Source organism: Centropristis striata, chromosome 20 (assembly GCF_030273125.1).
Source record: "Centropristis striata isolate RG_2023a ecotype Rhode Island chromosome 20, C.striata_1.0, whole genome shotgun sequence".
NCBI lineage: Eukaryota > Metazoa > Chordata > Actinopteri > Perciformes > Serranidae > Centropristis > Centropristis striata.
The window spans coordinates 19053022-19066819 of record NC_081536.1 but is presented as its reverse complement, the minus strand read 5'-3'; the positions used below and the strand labels follow the sequence as shown (position 1 = coordinate 19066819).

General features: G+C 37.7%; 2 protein-coding genes across 2 annotated transcripts in view; both read left to right on the top strand.

Annotated features, from left to right (window-relative positions):
* Nucleotides 1-5916, top strand: part of ifngr1l (interferon gamma receptor 1-like) — a 14269-nt gene extending 8353 nt beyond the window's left edge. The window contains exons 3-7 of the mRNA XM_059359412.1: nucleotides 224-411; nucleotides 700-893; nucleotides 1154-1316; nucleotides 3083-3198; nucleotides 3318-5916. Of these exons, the coding sequence (XP_059215395.1) occupies nucleotides 224-411; nucleotides 700-893; nucleotides 1154-1316; nucleotides 3083-3198; nucleotides 3318-3662 (1006 nt within the window). The 3' untranslated portion in view covers nucleotides 3663-5916. The remainder of the gene's footprint in view (nucleotides 1-223; nucleotides 412-699; nucleotides 894-1153; nucleotides 1317-3082; nucleotides 3199-3317) is intronic.
* A 2712-nt stretch (nucleotides 5917-8628) lies between these two features.
* Nucleotides 8629-11673, top strand: il22ra2 (interleukin 22 receptor, alpha 2). The gene is made up of 5 exons (XM_059359792.1): nucleotides 8629-8882; nucleotides 9710-9830; nucleotides 10498-10679; nucleotides 11207-11349; nucleotides 11524-11673. The coding sequence occupies exons 1-5, from the start codon at nucleotides 8819-8821 to the stop codon at nucleotides 11671-11673; spliced, it is 660 nt and encodes a 219-aa protein (XP_059215775.1). The 5' UTR covers nucleotides 8629-8818.
* The last annotated feature ends 2125 nt before the right edge of the window (nucleotides 11674-13798 follow it).

Here is a 13798-nt window from a genome sequence, read left to right as displayed (position 1 = left end):
TCACTATTTTACAATTTTGATTCTGTTGATGTAAAAAAAATATATGAGCAAAATGGGTTTTGACTAACAAAAGCCTTCAATGACTGTTTACACACATGTAGAGCAGCATTATAAAAATGTTTAAGATGTCTTTAAAACTTCCGAAGACACATGTAATAGTTCAGGCTTTTATTCTTTGTGTTTATGTGTATAGTAAAGTCACTCCTGTCTTCTTTTCCCCCAGTAACCCAGGCGAGCTTTGGGTGGACCCACCAGCTCCACTGGAGGCCGACCTGTCTTTCCTCTCTGATATAACTAATGAATACGTTGTTACGGTCACTGCTGTGATTGGACAGAACGAGTCTAAATCTGCCCCCGAGGATGAAATAATTTTTAGTTACTTCACGGAATCTATTTTTAGAAATCACAAATGTGAGTATCGATGTCATTGCCTACAATGAAAACTCTTTTAATAAAACTGAATTGATGAGTTCATACACGGTTGATCCTCTGACTCTTTCATGAAACATCATCTGGAAACTATAAATAAAATGTAAAAAAATTTTTGCCAATACATTGTGTAGATTCGGATATTACTATGTTACCATTTTGCCATTTTGATGTCTATGGCTTCTATTCCAAGTTATTCAGAGTTGTAGTTGTTCATCATTTCAGTAAAATTGAGATTTTGATTAAGCCGTGTTTATTTATTTTTTCCAGGTTTTGTGGACTTCCCACCAGTTAACGTCACGGCCAAAGAGGATGGCATCGTCCTGTATAGCTTCACACATCCCTGGCTGGCGTACTTCCAGAACTTGCCTCTCCGTCCAAAAGGAAAGCAGAGGAAGAAGAAACGGCACGATGAAGACATCGACGAGCTACCGATTTTCTATTATTATGTTGTCAAGAACAAGGTTAGTTTGTTTATAACATTGATAAATTGTCAGTTTATTCATGTAATTATTGTGTATGGTACGCAATGGAAATACTACTGTTAATGTAGTGTTGTTATTTATTACCAGTAATTAATCTGCTTATCATTATATGTGGTGCTGTCATGTTGTATAACACACTTACACACAACACAACATTGTGCGACTTGTGCACAAATAACTTCTCTGTATCACCGTTGAGTTTTGTTTTAAAGGAGCCTCCCTGTTTGTTGTGTGTGCAGCAAGAGCATGGGAAACGGGACTGCGTGACGAGTGTGTGCGAGGGAATGCTTGCAGAGGATCCTGCTCAGAAGAAACACTGTCTGAGGTTCAAGGGAGAGCTGGAGAAAATATCAGTTCACTCCACGCAAGAGTACTGCGCCCCGCCAACAGAAAAACCAGACTGTTGAGTAACATTTCTTTATTCAATCTTCTTTTTCTACTTTTAACAGCTTGTTAAAATTCACGACAGTCATGGTATTATGTCAGCCTTAAATGCAATAAAGGCAAACCAAGAGTGTAGAAGAAAGTTTCAAGACCAAAACCTGATACTTCAGATTGTTAAGAAAAAGCAATACAGATCACCTAACACCTAAAGCTGAGGACACTACAAGATTTTTTTGCCAGATTTTACCTACAATTTCCAGTTGGGCAAAGCCTGGACCAGTCTGCTATAGTTGGTAGGGCTGTCAAAATTTCTCCAAAATGACCCAGATTCAAACCATTCGAATATATATGCATGCACATTATGTCAATAACAGGATGACACACGAATACGAGACAAAACTACTTGTAAAGGTATTTCTATTTCAGTTTTAACATAAAACATTACTAGAGCAAGTATTACAATGCTTTTATTTCATGTTTTTCGCTCATCTATTTTTTTCACACTTATTTTACCGGTATATGTGAATCAGGAGCGCATGCGTGTGTGCGAGTGAGCGAGAGAAAGAGAGGAGACACTGGGCGTGTACGGGCATAAACTGGAACGGGCCGGTTAGAAATGGAAAGAGGAAAATCACAGAACACGGGATATGTCCAAGACACTCAGGGTGTGAGTGAGGGAGGATGGGATGGTGGCTCAGGGAGCCATGAGGAACTGTAAGCTGAACATCTGTCAGCTGCACATCTGGAAGCAGATGTGCTCCATGCAGACATTTCTCAAACTTTATTTTGTAGGCTAAGGACAGGCTAGATCCTGATTGTGTTGGATATAAAGCACCATATAGTCCGCCTTACTGATTATTGACTTATAACGTAGCCTAACCTAAGAAATCTCTCGGCTGCTGGCCAGTCCGGTAACAACGGGTCTCTGTGGGGAGTGTCTGTTGTGAGGGTCTGACAACCCAGGTCGCATCTCACTTCAGCAGTGAGTGATGCTGTGCAACTACTGTGACCTGTCCCTGACGCGTCATGCACTGCGCCCACTCGTAAAACAGCCGCTGATGTGTTTTTTCCACAGTGGAATATTAATTTTCACAATCAACTCTCCATTTTTTTAAAGTATCCTAATATATATTCCTATTTTGAATGTTCGTTGACAGCCCTACTAGTTGGTGACAGTAGGCTAGTCTTTTGAGCCGAATCTGGATGCAGTTGGGGAGTGTGAACTGATAACCGACCCAACTGCAAACCTGTGTTGCCAACAGCCAATGAAAAAGAGAGGGTGGGACACAGGAAATGGCATCAGAAGACGACGGGAAGTAGTGGGAATATATTGACCTGAACCTGTTTGTTCCTCTTGATGGTTTCTGAGCAGATAGCTGCGCAGACAACAGCAGCAGCAAGCCGATTGTTGTCCATGTTTGTTTACTTCTTCCTCTTCTTCTTCTTAAAGTTTTATTGGCGGTTGGCAAACAACAATTTGGTGCATTACCGCCACCAACTAGTATATTTGGTTACCCGTTTCTCGTCCATGCGAGAGTTTGATGCGTTCAGTTCCTTTAGTCGGTTTGACAAATCATGTAGTCTGTGATCCCTCATCAGGTGCAGTTGTAAAGTGTGTCGTGATCTCCAGTCTTTCTTTCATACAAAAGTAGCAATGTACATCACAAATGGCTGTTCTTTAAAGGAGCAGTTTGTAGGATTAGTGACATCTTGTGTTAAGATAGCACCCCTCATGTATGTGCTTTAAGTAATGTTTTTATTTTTTTAACATGTGTGTCTCTCAGATCACACCCTCTACTACGTCCTTGCCAGCCTGTTGGCCTTGAGTGTACTTGCTCTTGTCCTATTCATGCTGTATCGGAAAATGACCTCACCCTCAACTTCTTCACCCAGCTCAATGGTGTGTTCATCCTACCAGCTCTGGTTTTATTTTATCATTTAAGAAGAATATAAAATAATTTATCCCGACTAAAGGGACCGTTTCATAATCCAACATTGATATTTCTTTGTGTCTTAAAGACGTTCACCAATAAAGTGAAGCAGTGGACCTCCAGAGATGTTCCCGAGCCGGTGTTTATTCCAGAAGTGAGTCCTGCCTCACCCACACCTCTCCTGGACGACAGGGATGTACATACTTTTACTCCCACTGAGAACGAGTTACGTCTGCCCATCGGGTTGCCGACAGAGGGTGAAGGTGTGTCTGACGTGGAGGTGGGGAAATATGAAGGATCTGGGTACATGGGGGGCAGAAGCTTTGAGGAAGATGAGGAGCTAAACTCGGAGGAGGGGCCCTCTGGCTATGAGAAACGTCAGGTGGTGGTTGAGTTGGCACCAGATGAACAGGCTGAGGGCTACCGTGGCTGAAGGTGAAGTTGGAGCTTAAACCCTCTTGAACTTTGTGGCACGTTGAACGTTTGATTTTATGGTCAAATGAGGCTTTCTGCAGCAATCTGCCATGAAAATCTGAATCTCAAGAGGCAGGTTACAGTCATGGTTACAAATTTCAGGTTGTGATTTTTCCTTGTCTGACCATCTCAATGCCAAGTGAAAGGGAAGTCAGTAATGTCTCTCTTGTGTGTGCACCATGACATTAGTTACTTTTTTCTTTGTATTTACATTAATATGTCAAAGGAGCACAACAAGCTAAACATGCCAAATCCAATCAGCATATTAATGTTGTCCATCTGTTAAGATCTTTAATTTCTGATCACTTGCAGTCCATTTCATTTTAAGCAAATTTTGACATGTTGCCAAAAAGAAATGAAAACTGCAAATTTGCCTGGTTTGGAGGGAATAAACAACGCTACAGGTTACTGTATGCTATGATTTAAGTAAACATAGTAGAAGGCATAGAGGTAGCAACAAGATATCAAAAAGTCTCATCTATGATCGAAAAGCAAAGAGAAAGACAAAGACAAATTAGTGCATTAAGTCGAATGCACACAGCAATGGCAGAGTGAAATGTTCCTCTACGTCAGAATTTATTCCCCTCAAAAAATATGTTTAAGAAAACACGGCGTGTGATCCACTCTGCTGCCATCACAAACACTGTATGTCTAACAGTGCTTAGCTGAGAAGGCACTTCATGTTAACATCTAAATATGCTTTGAGAAGGCACTTCATGTTAATATCTAAATATGCTACAGTATATTCCATTTATGTGGCTTCAAATACATGCATTTATCCTGGACAAGAACAAAAGCTTCCCCTTTTTTATCTTTAATGAGACCTCCGCATATAGCCATGCTAAGATCCAGCATAAAAAGTCAGTGGCCTCGCTAAATCATGGCCGTAAGAGAAATGCATGTGGAGTAAAACATTTTTCCCTGCAGCAAATCTAGAAACTGCTTGTGTAGAATATAGTTGACTTTAAGGAACTTAGCTGCTCTATCTCTTCTAATGCATATTGAAATACTTACAAATAGTCACATTTCCAGACTGTTGTAAACATCTTTATCATGAATAACATCTGTCTTCATCTGTTGCATGGCATTACCAATTGTCAATTCTTGTGCAAAGTGGTCACAATATTGTATTCACTGTGAAATAGTGTGTCTTATGAGTACTGGGGATTTCCTGTTGCTATTTGCACTAATTCTTCTTCTGCCTAAATCAAATCCTTAAGTTGCACATTATGTTTTTAGCATCTTAAAGTTGCAGTTGCGAAGTTAAAGCATCATTAACTTCTATGGTGTGACTTTTTTTTCTTTGTGAAATATAATAATTGGGCTGGTTTAGTTCATCAAGTCCTTCAGGTTTGATTAGATCACTTAAAAAGAGTGAGTGTGGCTCAGTAAATGCAGAGCAGTATGGATCTGTAGAGGATGTTTTGCCTCCTTGTTCACCTCTCTGGCCTGCGAGTGGGTCAGGAGAACAAGGGAGAAGTGAAATGATGAATTCACAGGATGGGGTTTAGCTATTGCCCCAAATTATGTTTGTTTAGATGAATGTATGTAGAAACCCTGAGTCCAAGAGTGAAAAAAACATTATGTTTAATATGTATTTGGCAAGTAATGATGATGACATGCGTTAACAATTAAAACATTTGGTTAAAAATGTATTTTTGTTACATTGCCCTTTTTAAATGCATTAAAGCAGTTTTAAAGCTGCAATTCAATAATGAGAAGTGACCTTACATTACAGAATCTGTTTCTCTAATGTCAGGTTTTGAAATGCTTATAACTGTTTTTATTTAACTTCTTTTTGTGGTGAATAACTTATATTAAGTATCTCTCAAGAGAAAAAACAATCCTTTTTTTTGGTAAGTGATGCTGACAATGAAAAAGGGAAAACGGTTATTTTTATTTGTGCAAAATGTTAAGTCCACCACTTTCAATTAGGGAAGGACGGATTGAATAACCAGCAGTGACTGTCTGGATGCTATGATGTTTGAATGTTTAGTCTATTATTGAAAAGAGGCGAGCCTATTCAACTTAAGCACTTAATTCTTTAATTTTAATTAACCGTCCTTTTCTTTCTCAGTATCAATGTGGTAGTTATCTCTGTGCCTCTGTCTACGTGATGTTTCATCTTCTATCTGCAAACTACTGATTTTTTGTGTTTATTATCATGTATTTTTTCAGCATTACATCATTTCAATAAAGTAAAGATGCATTAATTTTTTTCTGCCTTTTTTCTGTCTTTATCCTGTTCCAAAGTAGGATGCGGTTAAAACAAGAAGGGATGTTGGTCACATCTTATGTTGTGTTCACACAGTTACTGTGAAATGCTACCCATTAAGGAAGGGAAGTTGGTATTTCTATGCAGTGAAGCAGCTAAATTACAGCAGAGTTATTGCTCCTACTGTTTGAATCACTATGTCAGATTCTGTCATGTTTCTGCGTAAAGGAAGAAGCACACATGTCATGATGTTTCATGACATTTAAGCAAGCCAAGTTCCTTCCTTTTGTGTGTGTTAGTGATGTTTCCTTCCTCTTAACTGTGTGTGTGTGTGTGTGTGTGTGTGTGAGACTTTTTTTATTTTTCCAGTAACAGTCCATGACAGACTTCACTTTTAGATGTATATCCTCTTATTCTTGGCACCTGGTTTGCAGGTAGAAAAGTTTGCATTTTTCTGGTTAATTTAAGCTGAATATAATTTATAGAAAGTGGGATATTGTTAAAATATATTTGTGTACAATACAATATTTAGGTCAGTTTGCACATATCATTACAACTTTACTTTTATTTGTTCATTGCTTTTAGTTATCAGCTATTACAGCTATTTACCAATTTCTTGAATCCGTTTCAGCTGTTTGTTTATTACTCTTAGCTATTTTAATTTCAAACTATCATTTATGGTTTGTTTATCTGCAACTTTTTTTTCTAATTGTTGTGGAATTTTTTTTCTCCACAAATGGCTTTTCTGAATTTATTTAGAATTTTCACACTTCAAAAACACCAAGCTGCGATAAAATACGACTCGCCAGATTACTTAAATTGTCTGGTACAGAAAGGCCTGTTCATGTGTTTAGAACGGGAAGACATTTTTTGTAACATAGGTAAGGAATCGCAGGACTTTGTATACTGATTGGCTGTGGGTATTCTCTGGCTGCAATTTGACACCAAAAGTTAAAATATCTCTAGAACTTTGGCAGCACTTTACGGCAGAATAAAATGGCCATTGTGTCCTATGGATCCTTTGGTAACCAAAAGTCAGCCAAGCTGTATTAATTCTGCAGGACAGGGAACTAAAAGCTTTACTATAACAGCACGGAAGTGTTAAAAACTTGCGAGATCATGATCAGTTGCACATTTGTAAACTGTAATTATGTAAAATATGACATTTCAATCTGCACTGTCATAGTCTATTTTAAGGTTCTGCAGGAAACAATAACAATACAAATCTCAGCAGCTTCTGTAGATATTTATAGACCCATTCACAATATAATTAATAATTAACACGAAGTGGAAGCATGAGGTGCGAGAAGCGCAGTAGATAAGAACTCACCCCTCCTCCTCCCTCCCTCTCTCTCTGTTGTCGTTATGCAACACATTTCCAGTAAACTGTTGATGTTTCAGTAAAATGTTTGGGCAGCTGATAATTACCTCTCTTTCCAGTAATAAATAGTTGTAACTATGTCAACCTGAAGCGGCAGAGTGTGGTAATTCTTCTGACCTGCAGAGAACAAACAAGCGGCTGTTATGAGAAGCAGTCCTCGCAGGACCACATTCCAATCATGTAATAACAGGGTTTTCACACAAGAAACTAAAAAAAACAAGTGAATTATAAAAAAAATATGATGGCTATGTTCCATTTAGCTGCTTCACATTGATGATCCTGTGCTTTTTCTATTATATCAAGTCAAAGTGCCAAGACAGCTGCGAAAAACTGAACCTTTTATGTCTACTTTTTAACATTTATTTACTATCTTTAAACCTCTTCTTCATTTTGAAAGGAAAAAATAAAGTTCTGCGCATAAAGCAAAAATTAGTCAGATGCAAAACTTGAAGAAGCTGTACACTTTACTGTAAGTGTAGCAGGACAGCTTTGTGTCTCTGGAAATTTGGGCAAATTTTGAGTTGCACAATATAGAAACTGATAAAAACAAGAAGAGCGCTAGGAGAGTGCAGTCTTCTTGCCAAAGCCATGCCCTATATCTCATAATGTGATTGGCACCCATACCAAAATTTAACAGGTTCTTCCTTGGCCCATGCTACACCCTTCCACCAAGTTTGATGAAAATGAGGCTAGTTGTTTTTTGTAATCTTGCTGACAAACAGACAAACAAGCCAAACTGAAAACATGACATAAAGGTGAAAATGCTTGGAATTGTACAGCCCTGTTATGTATATCAATGTACATACATGAACACACATGAACATAACGTCCCAGCAGGCCGTTATGAACTTACTTTATTTTAATCTTTGTAGCATTTTGTGAATGTGCAGCCTACCTTGAATATTACTCCAAAAACGTTAGCTAAAACATTGCTCGTTGTTTCATGGCTGCTGACAGTCCTGGAAGCTTAACGGACATAGCAACAGTAACTATGGGGGCAGAGCTTTCAATTAATGGTCATATGGTATTTTCCACCTTTTTTATGTGGAAATTTTCATTTTTATCAGTTTTTTATTTAATGTATACCATTGTGTGACAAAGTATTTCTACTGTCACACCTGTCATTGCTATTCTTCTAAAAAGATTCAGTCCACTAGCTGAGGATTGAGCATGACTCATTCAGCTCCAAGATTTCTTAACCATTTCATTGAGAATTAATTTTTGCTAATGTCATCATTTTTAGGCTTTGAGGTTTTTACAGAGTTGGCACAGATAAGTTGTGAACATTGGTAAAGTGATCCGTCAAGTGTATTGTCATGACACCTGCCGCATGTAAATTGCACAAAACTGTACTTCTGTGTTAAACAGTGTCACAGTGTCCCTGCAAAAATGCCATAAATGGTATATGCATGCCTGGCATTTAAAAAAGAGGAAGTTGAAGGTATGTTAAAGGCGGCCGTGTTGTCTAAGCATCAGTCCAGTGTGCCTCGTCTTGTCTGCCTCCAACAGCATCAAAGCCATGACTCGCCTGCTGCTCGGAGCCGTGCTGCTGGGGAACCTGTGCGTCTGTGTCACAGCTGAAGGTAACCTCTGATATATGTATATGTTTCATGGCTTATGGATTGCTATTGTCTGAATGATTTTATTTCGTAACAGACATTTCCAACAAAACAGGGAAATAGAATTAAGAACAAACTACAAATCTGACCTACTTTTGGCTGGCTCAGGAGAGAGTCTAATCTGTGAGAGATTTCGAACTACATTCCAGGTGTGAAAAGACAAGCTCTGGTGTTTTCAGAAACAATGACACACATTGATGAGGCTACAGTGTGAGACTGTCAGAATCTTTCCAAAGAGAAACAATTCCTTGCTTTTGTTGCTTTTGTTTTAATCTTTGAAACATAACTGAACACAGAATGAAAAAAACTAAAAGAAAACTAAAAAAAAAAGCAACCTGTGGTGTTAAAATCTTCAATTTTGTCTACTTTAAGTCCTTTAACTATAGTTTTATTTTAATTTTTAGTTTTTTTTGTTGACATTTTAACCTTAAAGGCTCAGTGTGTAGGATTTAGTCGCAAACACTTTCTAGTTTCAGCTATATATTATACACCGATCAGCAAATCTTTCAAGAGTTGCTGAAAAGCTCAGAATCTCTAAAAAAAATTTAAAATATAATTTCACAGTCTAAGTAGAGCTGTTTGAACTGGCTGCAACTTCTTTTATTTCTTCCAGTGGGAGTAGTGACTGTAACACACTTCCCCCTTATTTTTAATGAGTTTTAATCCATTTCATATTTTCATTTGTTTGTTTTACAGTCTGGTTTGTAAATCAAGTTTGCATTCTATACTGAACTGTGTTCATTCAGTTGACCTTATCTCCTCATTAAGCATTATGTAATCAACTTCCTCAGGTCCGGTGATGCTCACTCCCGTCACCCAGGTGAAGTTTGACGCTGTGGACTATAAAAACATTGTGCACTGGACTCCACCCATCAACAACAGCTCACTGCTGTTCTACGTCCAGTGGAAGATGTGAGACATTACACACACACACACACACACACACACACACACACACACACCTCTACAAGTTACCCAGTCGTAGCCTTTATAATGCAATTAGAATAATCTCCATCTTTACCATCTGCAACATTTAAAGTGATGTCCACATAAATGCATTAATATGAATGGTCCATTCTGCATAGTAAGCTCTTTGTAAGTATTACAGTAGATTATAGATAATTTTGAAAGCATGGCTTTTTCTTGCAAACGAGTATTTCTACACTGTAACTGCTATTTTTTACTTAAGTAAAATTGAAGAAGCTTGACCTGTACTTAACAAAGTGGTTCTTCACTGTGGCACTTACTAAAAAGTAAAATATCTATTTTATCTACGAATACCTTCCAACAATGCAAACAGATGAATACAAGTACATATGGTTGCATCAATAAGAAATGGTCCATTCTGGATAATTTTTAGTTTTTTTTCTCCTTTTTTCTCCTCTTCCAGTACACTAATGCTTCTGTTTTGCTTCTTAAGTAATATATAATTTCAAATGTATGACATTTACTTGTAGCAGAGTATTTCCACACTTTGTTAAAAGTTAAAGATCTGAGTTTTTGTTCTTCCACTGCCTGTCAGAAATGTAACTGTGATCCAAGTTGTCCAGAGTGAAATAAACTCTGTTTGTGTGCTCAGTTATGGCGAGCCTCAGTGGTTGGACGTGGACGGCTGTCAGGGGATCCAGAAGCCCCAGTGTGACCTCAGCACCGTGACCTCTGACCTCAGAGAGTGGTACTACGCCAGAGTGCACGCTTCCTCCCCGCCCTCCAGCAGATCAGCCTGGACGCTCTCCCCGAGGTTCAGCCCGCGCTGGGACAGTGAGTGTTTACTCTCCTCCTCCTCATCGTCTGCATCGTCTGCATCCTCTTCCTCTTTGTCTAGTCACTTCCCCAAAAACTTATGCAACAGAAGTAAACAATCTGACAGGGATAATTAGTTCTTTATTTAGAAATACCAGGAGGAGAAACACACCAAAATATTTCACTCAAAGAGAGGTATCAATAAAACTATAATAGCTCTCAAGTTTTAAGATCTGCTTAAAGATTAGCGTAATAAACATTCACTTTTTAAAAATAAGGATATTTAATTTACAAAATCTAAATGTATAATTTGCCAAGTTATAAGTAGTGGACACTCACTTTATTATACTATCAACCGATCCTATTCCCTCTCTGTATTATTCAGTATAAATTTGCCTTTTCCCAGAGTTATTTTTGAAAGATTTTCTCCGATGTTGCTTGGTACTTCAAACCCTAAAGCCACAAGATAAACTCACGTATAGTAGTAGTTTAAAATGCTTGAGGTACTGCTTCATCTAAACATGATTTTTGTATTCTATCTGCAGCCAAAATCAGTCCTCCTGTACTGAAGCTGAATGTGACGGAGCAAGGGATTGTGGTCCGTGTGAAACCCCCGAAGCCACTGGTCCGGAAGCTGCACAGCAGTCTGAACTACAAGATCTATCTCAAACACGCCAGTGGAGATGAGGTACACACAAACAAAACAACAACAAAGGCCTTATGTAAACAAACAATTAGTTATGATCAGGGCAAACATTGGTTTAAAGAATGATGGTTAAAGCTCAATTTGCTGTCTTACTGCACAATATCTCATGTAAGATTGTTTCATCGTTTCCCTCACTGTCTCCTGTCTCTTCTTCAGGAAGTGTTTGAGATCGAATGCTGCTCCAACAAGCTGACTCTGAAAGATCTGAAGCACAAGGCAAAATACTGCCTCCAAGCCCAGACCATGATCCCCCTCCAGGCCAAGAGCAGCGCTCGTAGCTCTGTGAAGTGTTTCACTACGCTCTGATCACACAGGTATGAACACATGCTCACGTCAGCACCTGCAAACTCATCTTTCTTATAATTATTTGCTAGTTAAACCTCTGAAGTCCAGGAGATTTGAGATTTTGGTTCAAATTTGTCAACTTCCTATGCATTCATTTCCGTCTCTGTTTAGCATCTTTCAGTCTGTCCTTACATCACATGCATGGCTCCTTTTTCTCCACACAAACTTGGCTATCAGTCAGATTTTCATTTTATTTTAATTAACAAAGTATAAAGCTGCCAGGAACCGAAAATACAAACAAAAGACACAAATGTCTATGGAAATGTACAATTTTTTTCCTTACCATTTATATGCACAAAAACAGCAGAAAAAGAAATAATAAAACTACAAAACAGTCTATTTGCATGTAAATTAAAAATAGTAATAGTTTTCATTGTAGAAAGAAAATTCACATTTTAAAAATGGCCTAGAAACATAAATGGCACACTGTGAAAGCTCCTATGATTGCACTTTCAACTGGCTGTCTCAACTTGTCTACATACCATATATAAATAAAGTTATTAATGTAAATAAAACATGTGTATTTTCAATAAACAGATGGACTCCAGAGGGTTAAAGTATGTTGAGTCCGACAGAGCAGCAGAGAGTTACTTTATCTGTGAAAACATGTTACAAGTGTCTGCTTTGTGTGATTGTGTCTGAGCTGCACAGTATCGTTGGAGAGTGAAAGGTAACCTCTCCGCTGTAACAAAAGATTACCAAATGAGACGTCAGGTATCAGCTGTCGCACAACAATCACCTGAGGCAGTGAGACAGAAAGAGGGAGGGAAAATGAAACTCCTGGAGGAGAAATCTTAGCAGGAGAGTTTCTCCACAATGACTATAATTACCTCTGCTCACCCCACCCTTTGCACTATTTTTAGATCTGCTACGGATGTGTAGAACTGTTATAATGTCATTTTGGACAGTTATTCCTTTGTGTGATTCATTGATCATCACTGTTGTATTTTTTCATTCTCTTTTCTGTAGAAAAACTACCGACAGACACGAAACACTGAGTGACTTGGACTCGACATCTATCACTTCAGCTTTAATTATCCATCGCTACCTCGACGGCTGCCGCCATTAATATCCGTTCCAATAAAAGTGATGCACTTTATTCTTGAAAAAAATGAAGGATCTGACGTGTTAAACTGTGCAGGTAAACTTTAAGCGTACAGTACTTGAACGATTCCCAAGACACTCTCAAAAATTGCTTTTTAATACATTTTTTTGTGAAAGTTAAATAGAAATTTTAGTTTGACAAAATGACCTCAACCTGTGTTAAAAAAATGTGGCAAAAATGATATATTATTTTTAAAAATAATTTTACTGATTTAAATCTTTTAACCAACTTCAGTTCTGATCATCAATACCAAATATTAATTCTCTTTCAGATTTTTAACCCTTTAAATACCATTTGGGTTACATAATGCCACTGTTGTTTTTTATTTTTATGAATAATAATTTGTTTTAAATTATTTTTTGTATACTAAATGCCGGAGGGAATTTTTATTTATTAATTTTTCCACAAAAGCTTGCAACTGGATCCTGAGTTAATATTATATTCCTGTTTTGTTTTTTTAAATGTATTTCATGGTCATGAAGCACTGCTTATTTTTCACTTAAGACACACTACAAGCAATATAAAGTAAACTTATGCTTCTAGGTGACTTCAGTAAATAGAAATCGTGACATGACATCAGTAAATTACATAGCTTTCTCTAAGGGTTTCTAAGGATTTTCTTGTTTTTTCTGTTTGTTTTTGGCGGATTTCTTTCTCCTTTCACAGGAAATTTAGTTTAATGTGTTCAGGGATAAAATGATGTAGTTTACATATAAGTCAACACTGTGACCACAACTTGTTCTTCTTCTACTTGTTCTCTTCAGTATATGCCAAAATATCACAGGAGCTTTACTGTTATTTAATGAGTTTACACTTCAACACTGTTCAGATGCAAAACTTTGAGAATGTATTGTGTATGTTATGTGTCATGTTACAATAAAAGCCACAGACACTGCTTATACTGACTCATTCAGTCTAATAGGTTAAAGTTAACCTTTTTTAGTTGGGTAAAACTTGAAGTGAGGTGTTGTTCTATATTAT

Excerpts from the sequence above, each read along its gene's own strand:
- il22ra2 (XM_059359792.1), top strand. The coding sequence starts at position 8,819 with ATGACTCGCCTGCTGCTCGGAGCCGTGCTGCTGGGGAACCTGTGCGTC. Across the intron at positions 8,883-9,709 it reads CGTCTGTGTCACAGCTGAAG|GTCCGGTGATGCTCACTCCC; the intron begins GTAACCTCTGAT and ends CAACTTCCTCAG. Across the intron at positions 11,350-11,523 it reads AACACGCCAGTGGAGATGAG|GAAGTGTTTGAGATCGAATG; the intron begins GTACACACAAAC and ends TCTCTTCTTCAG.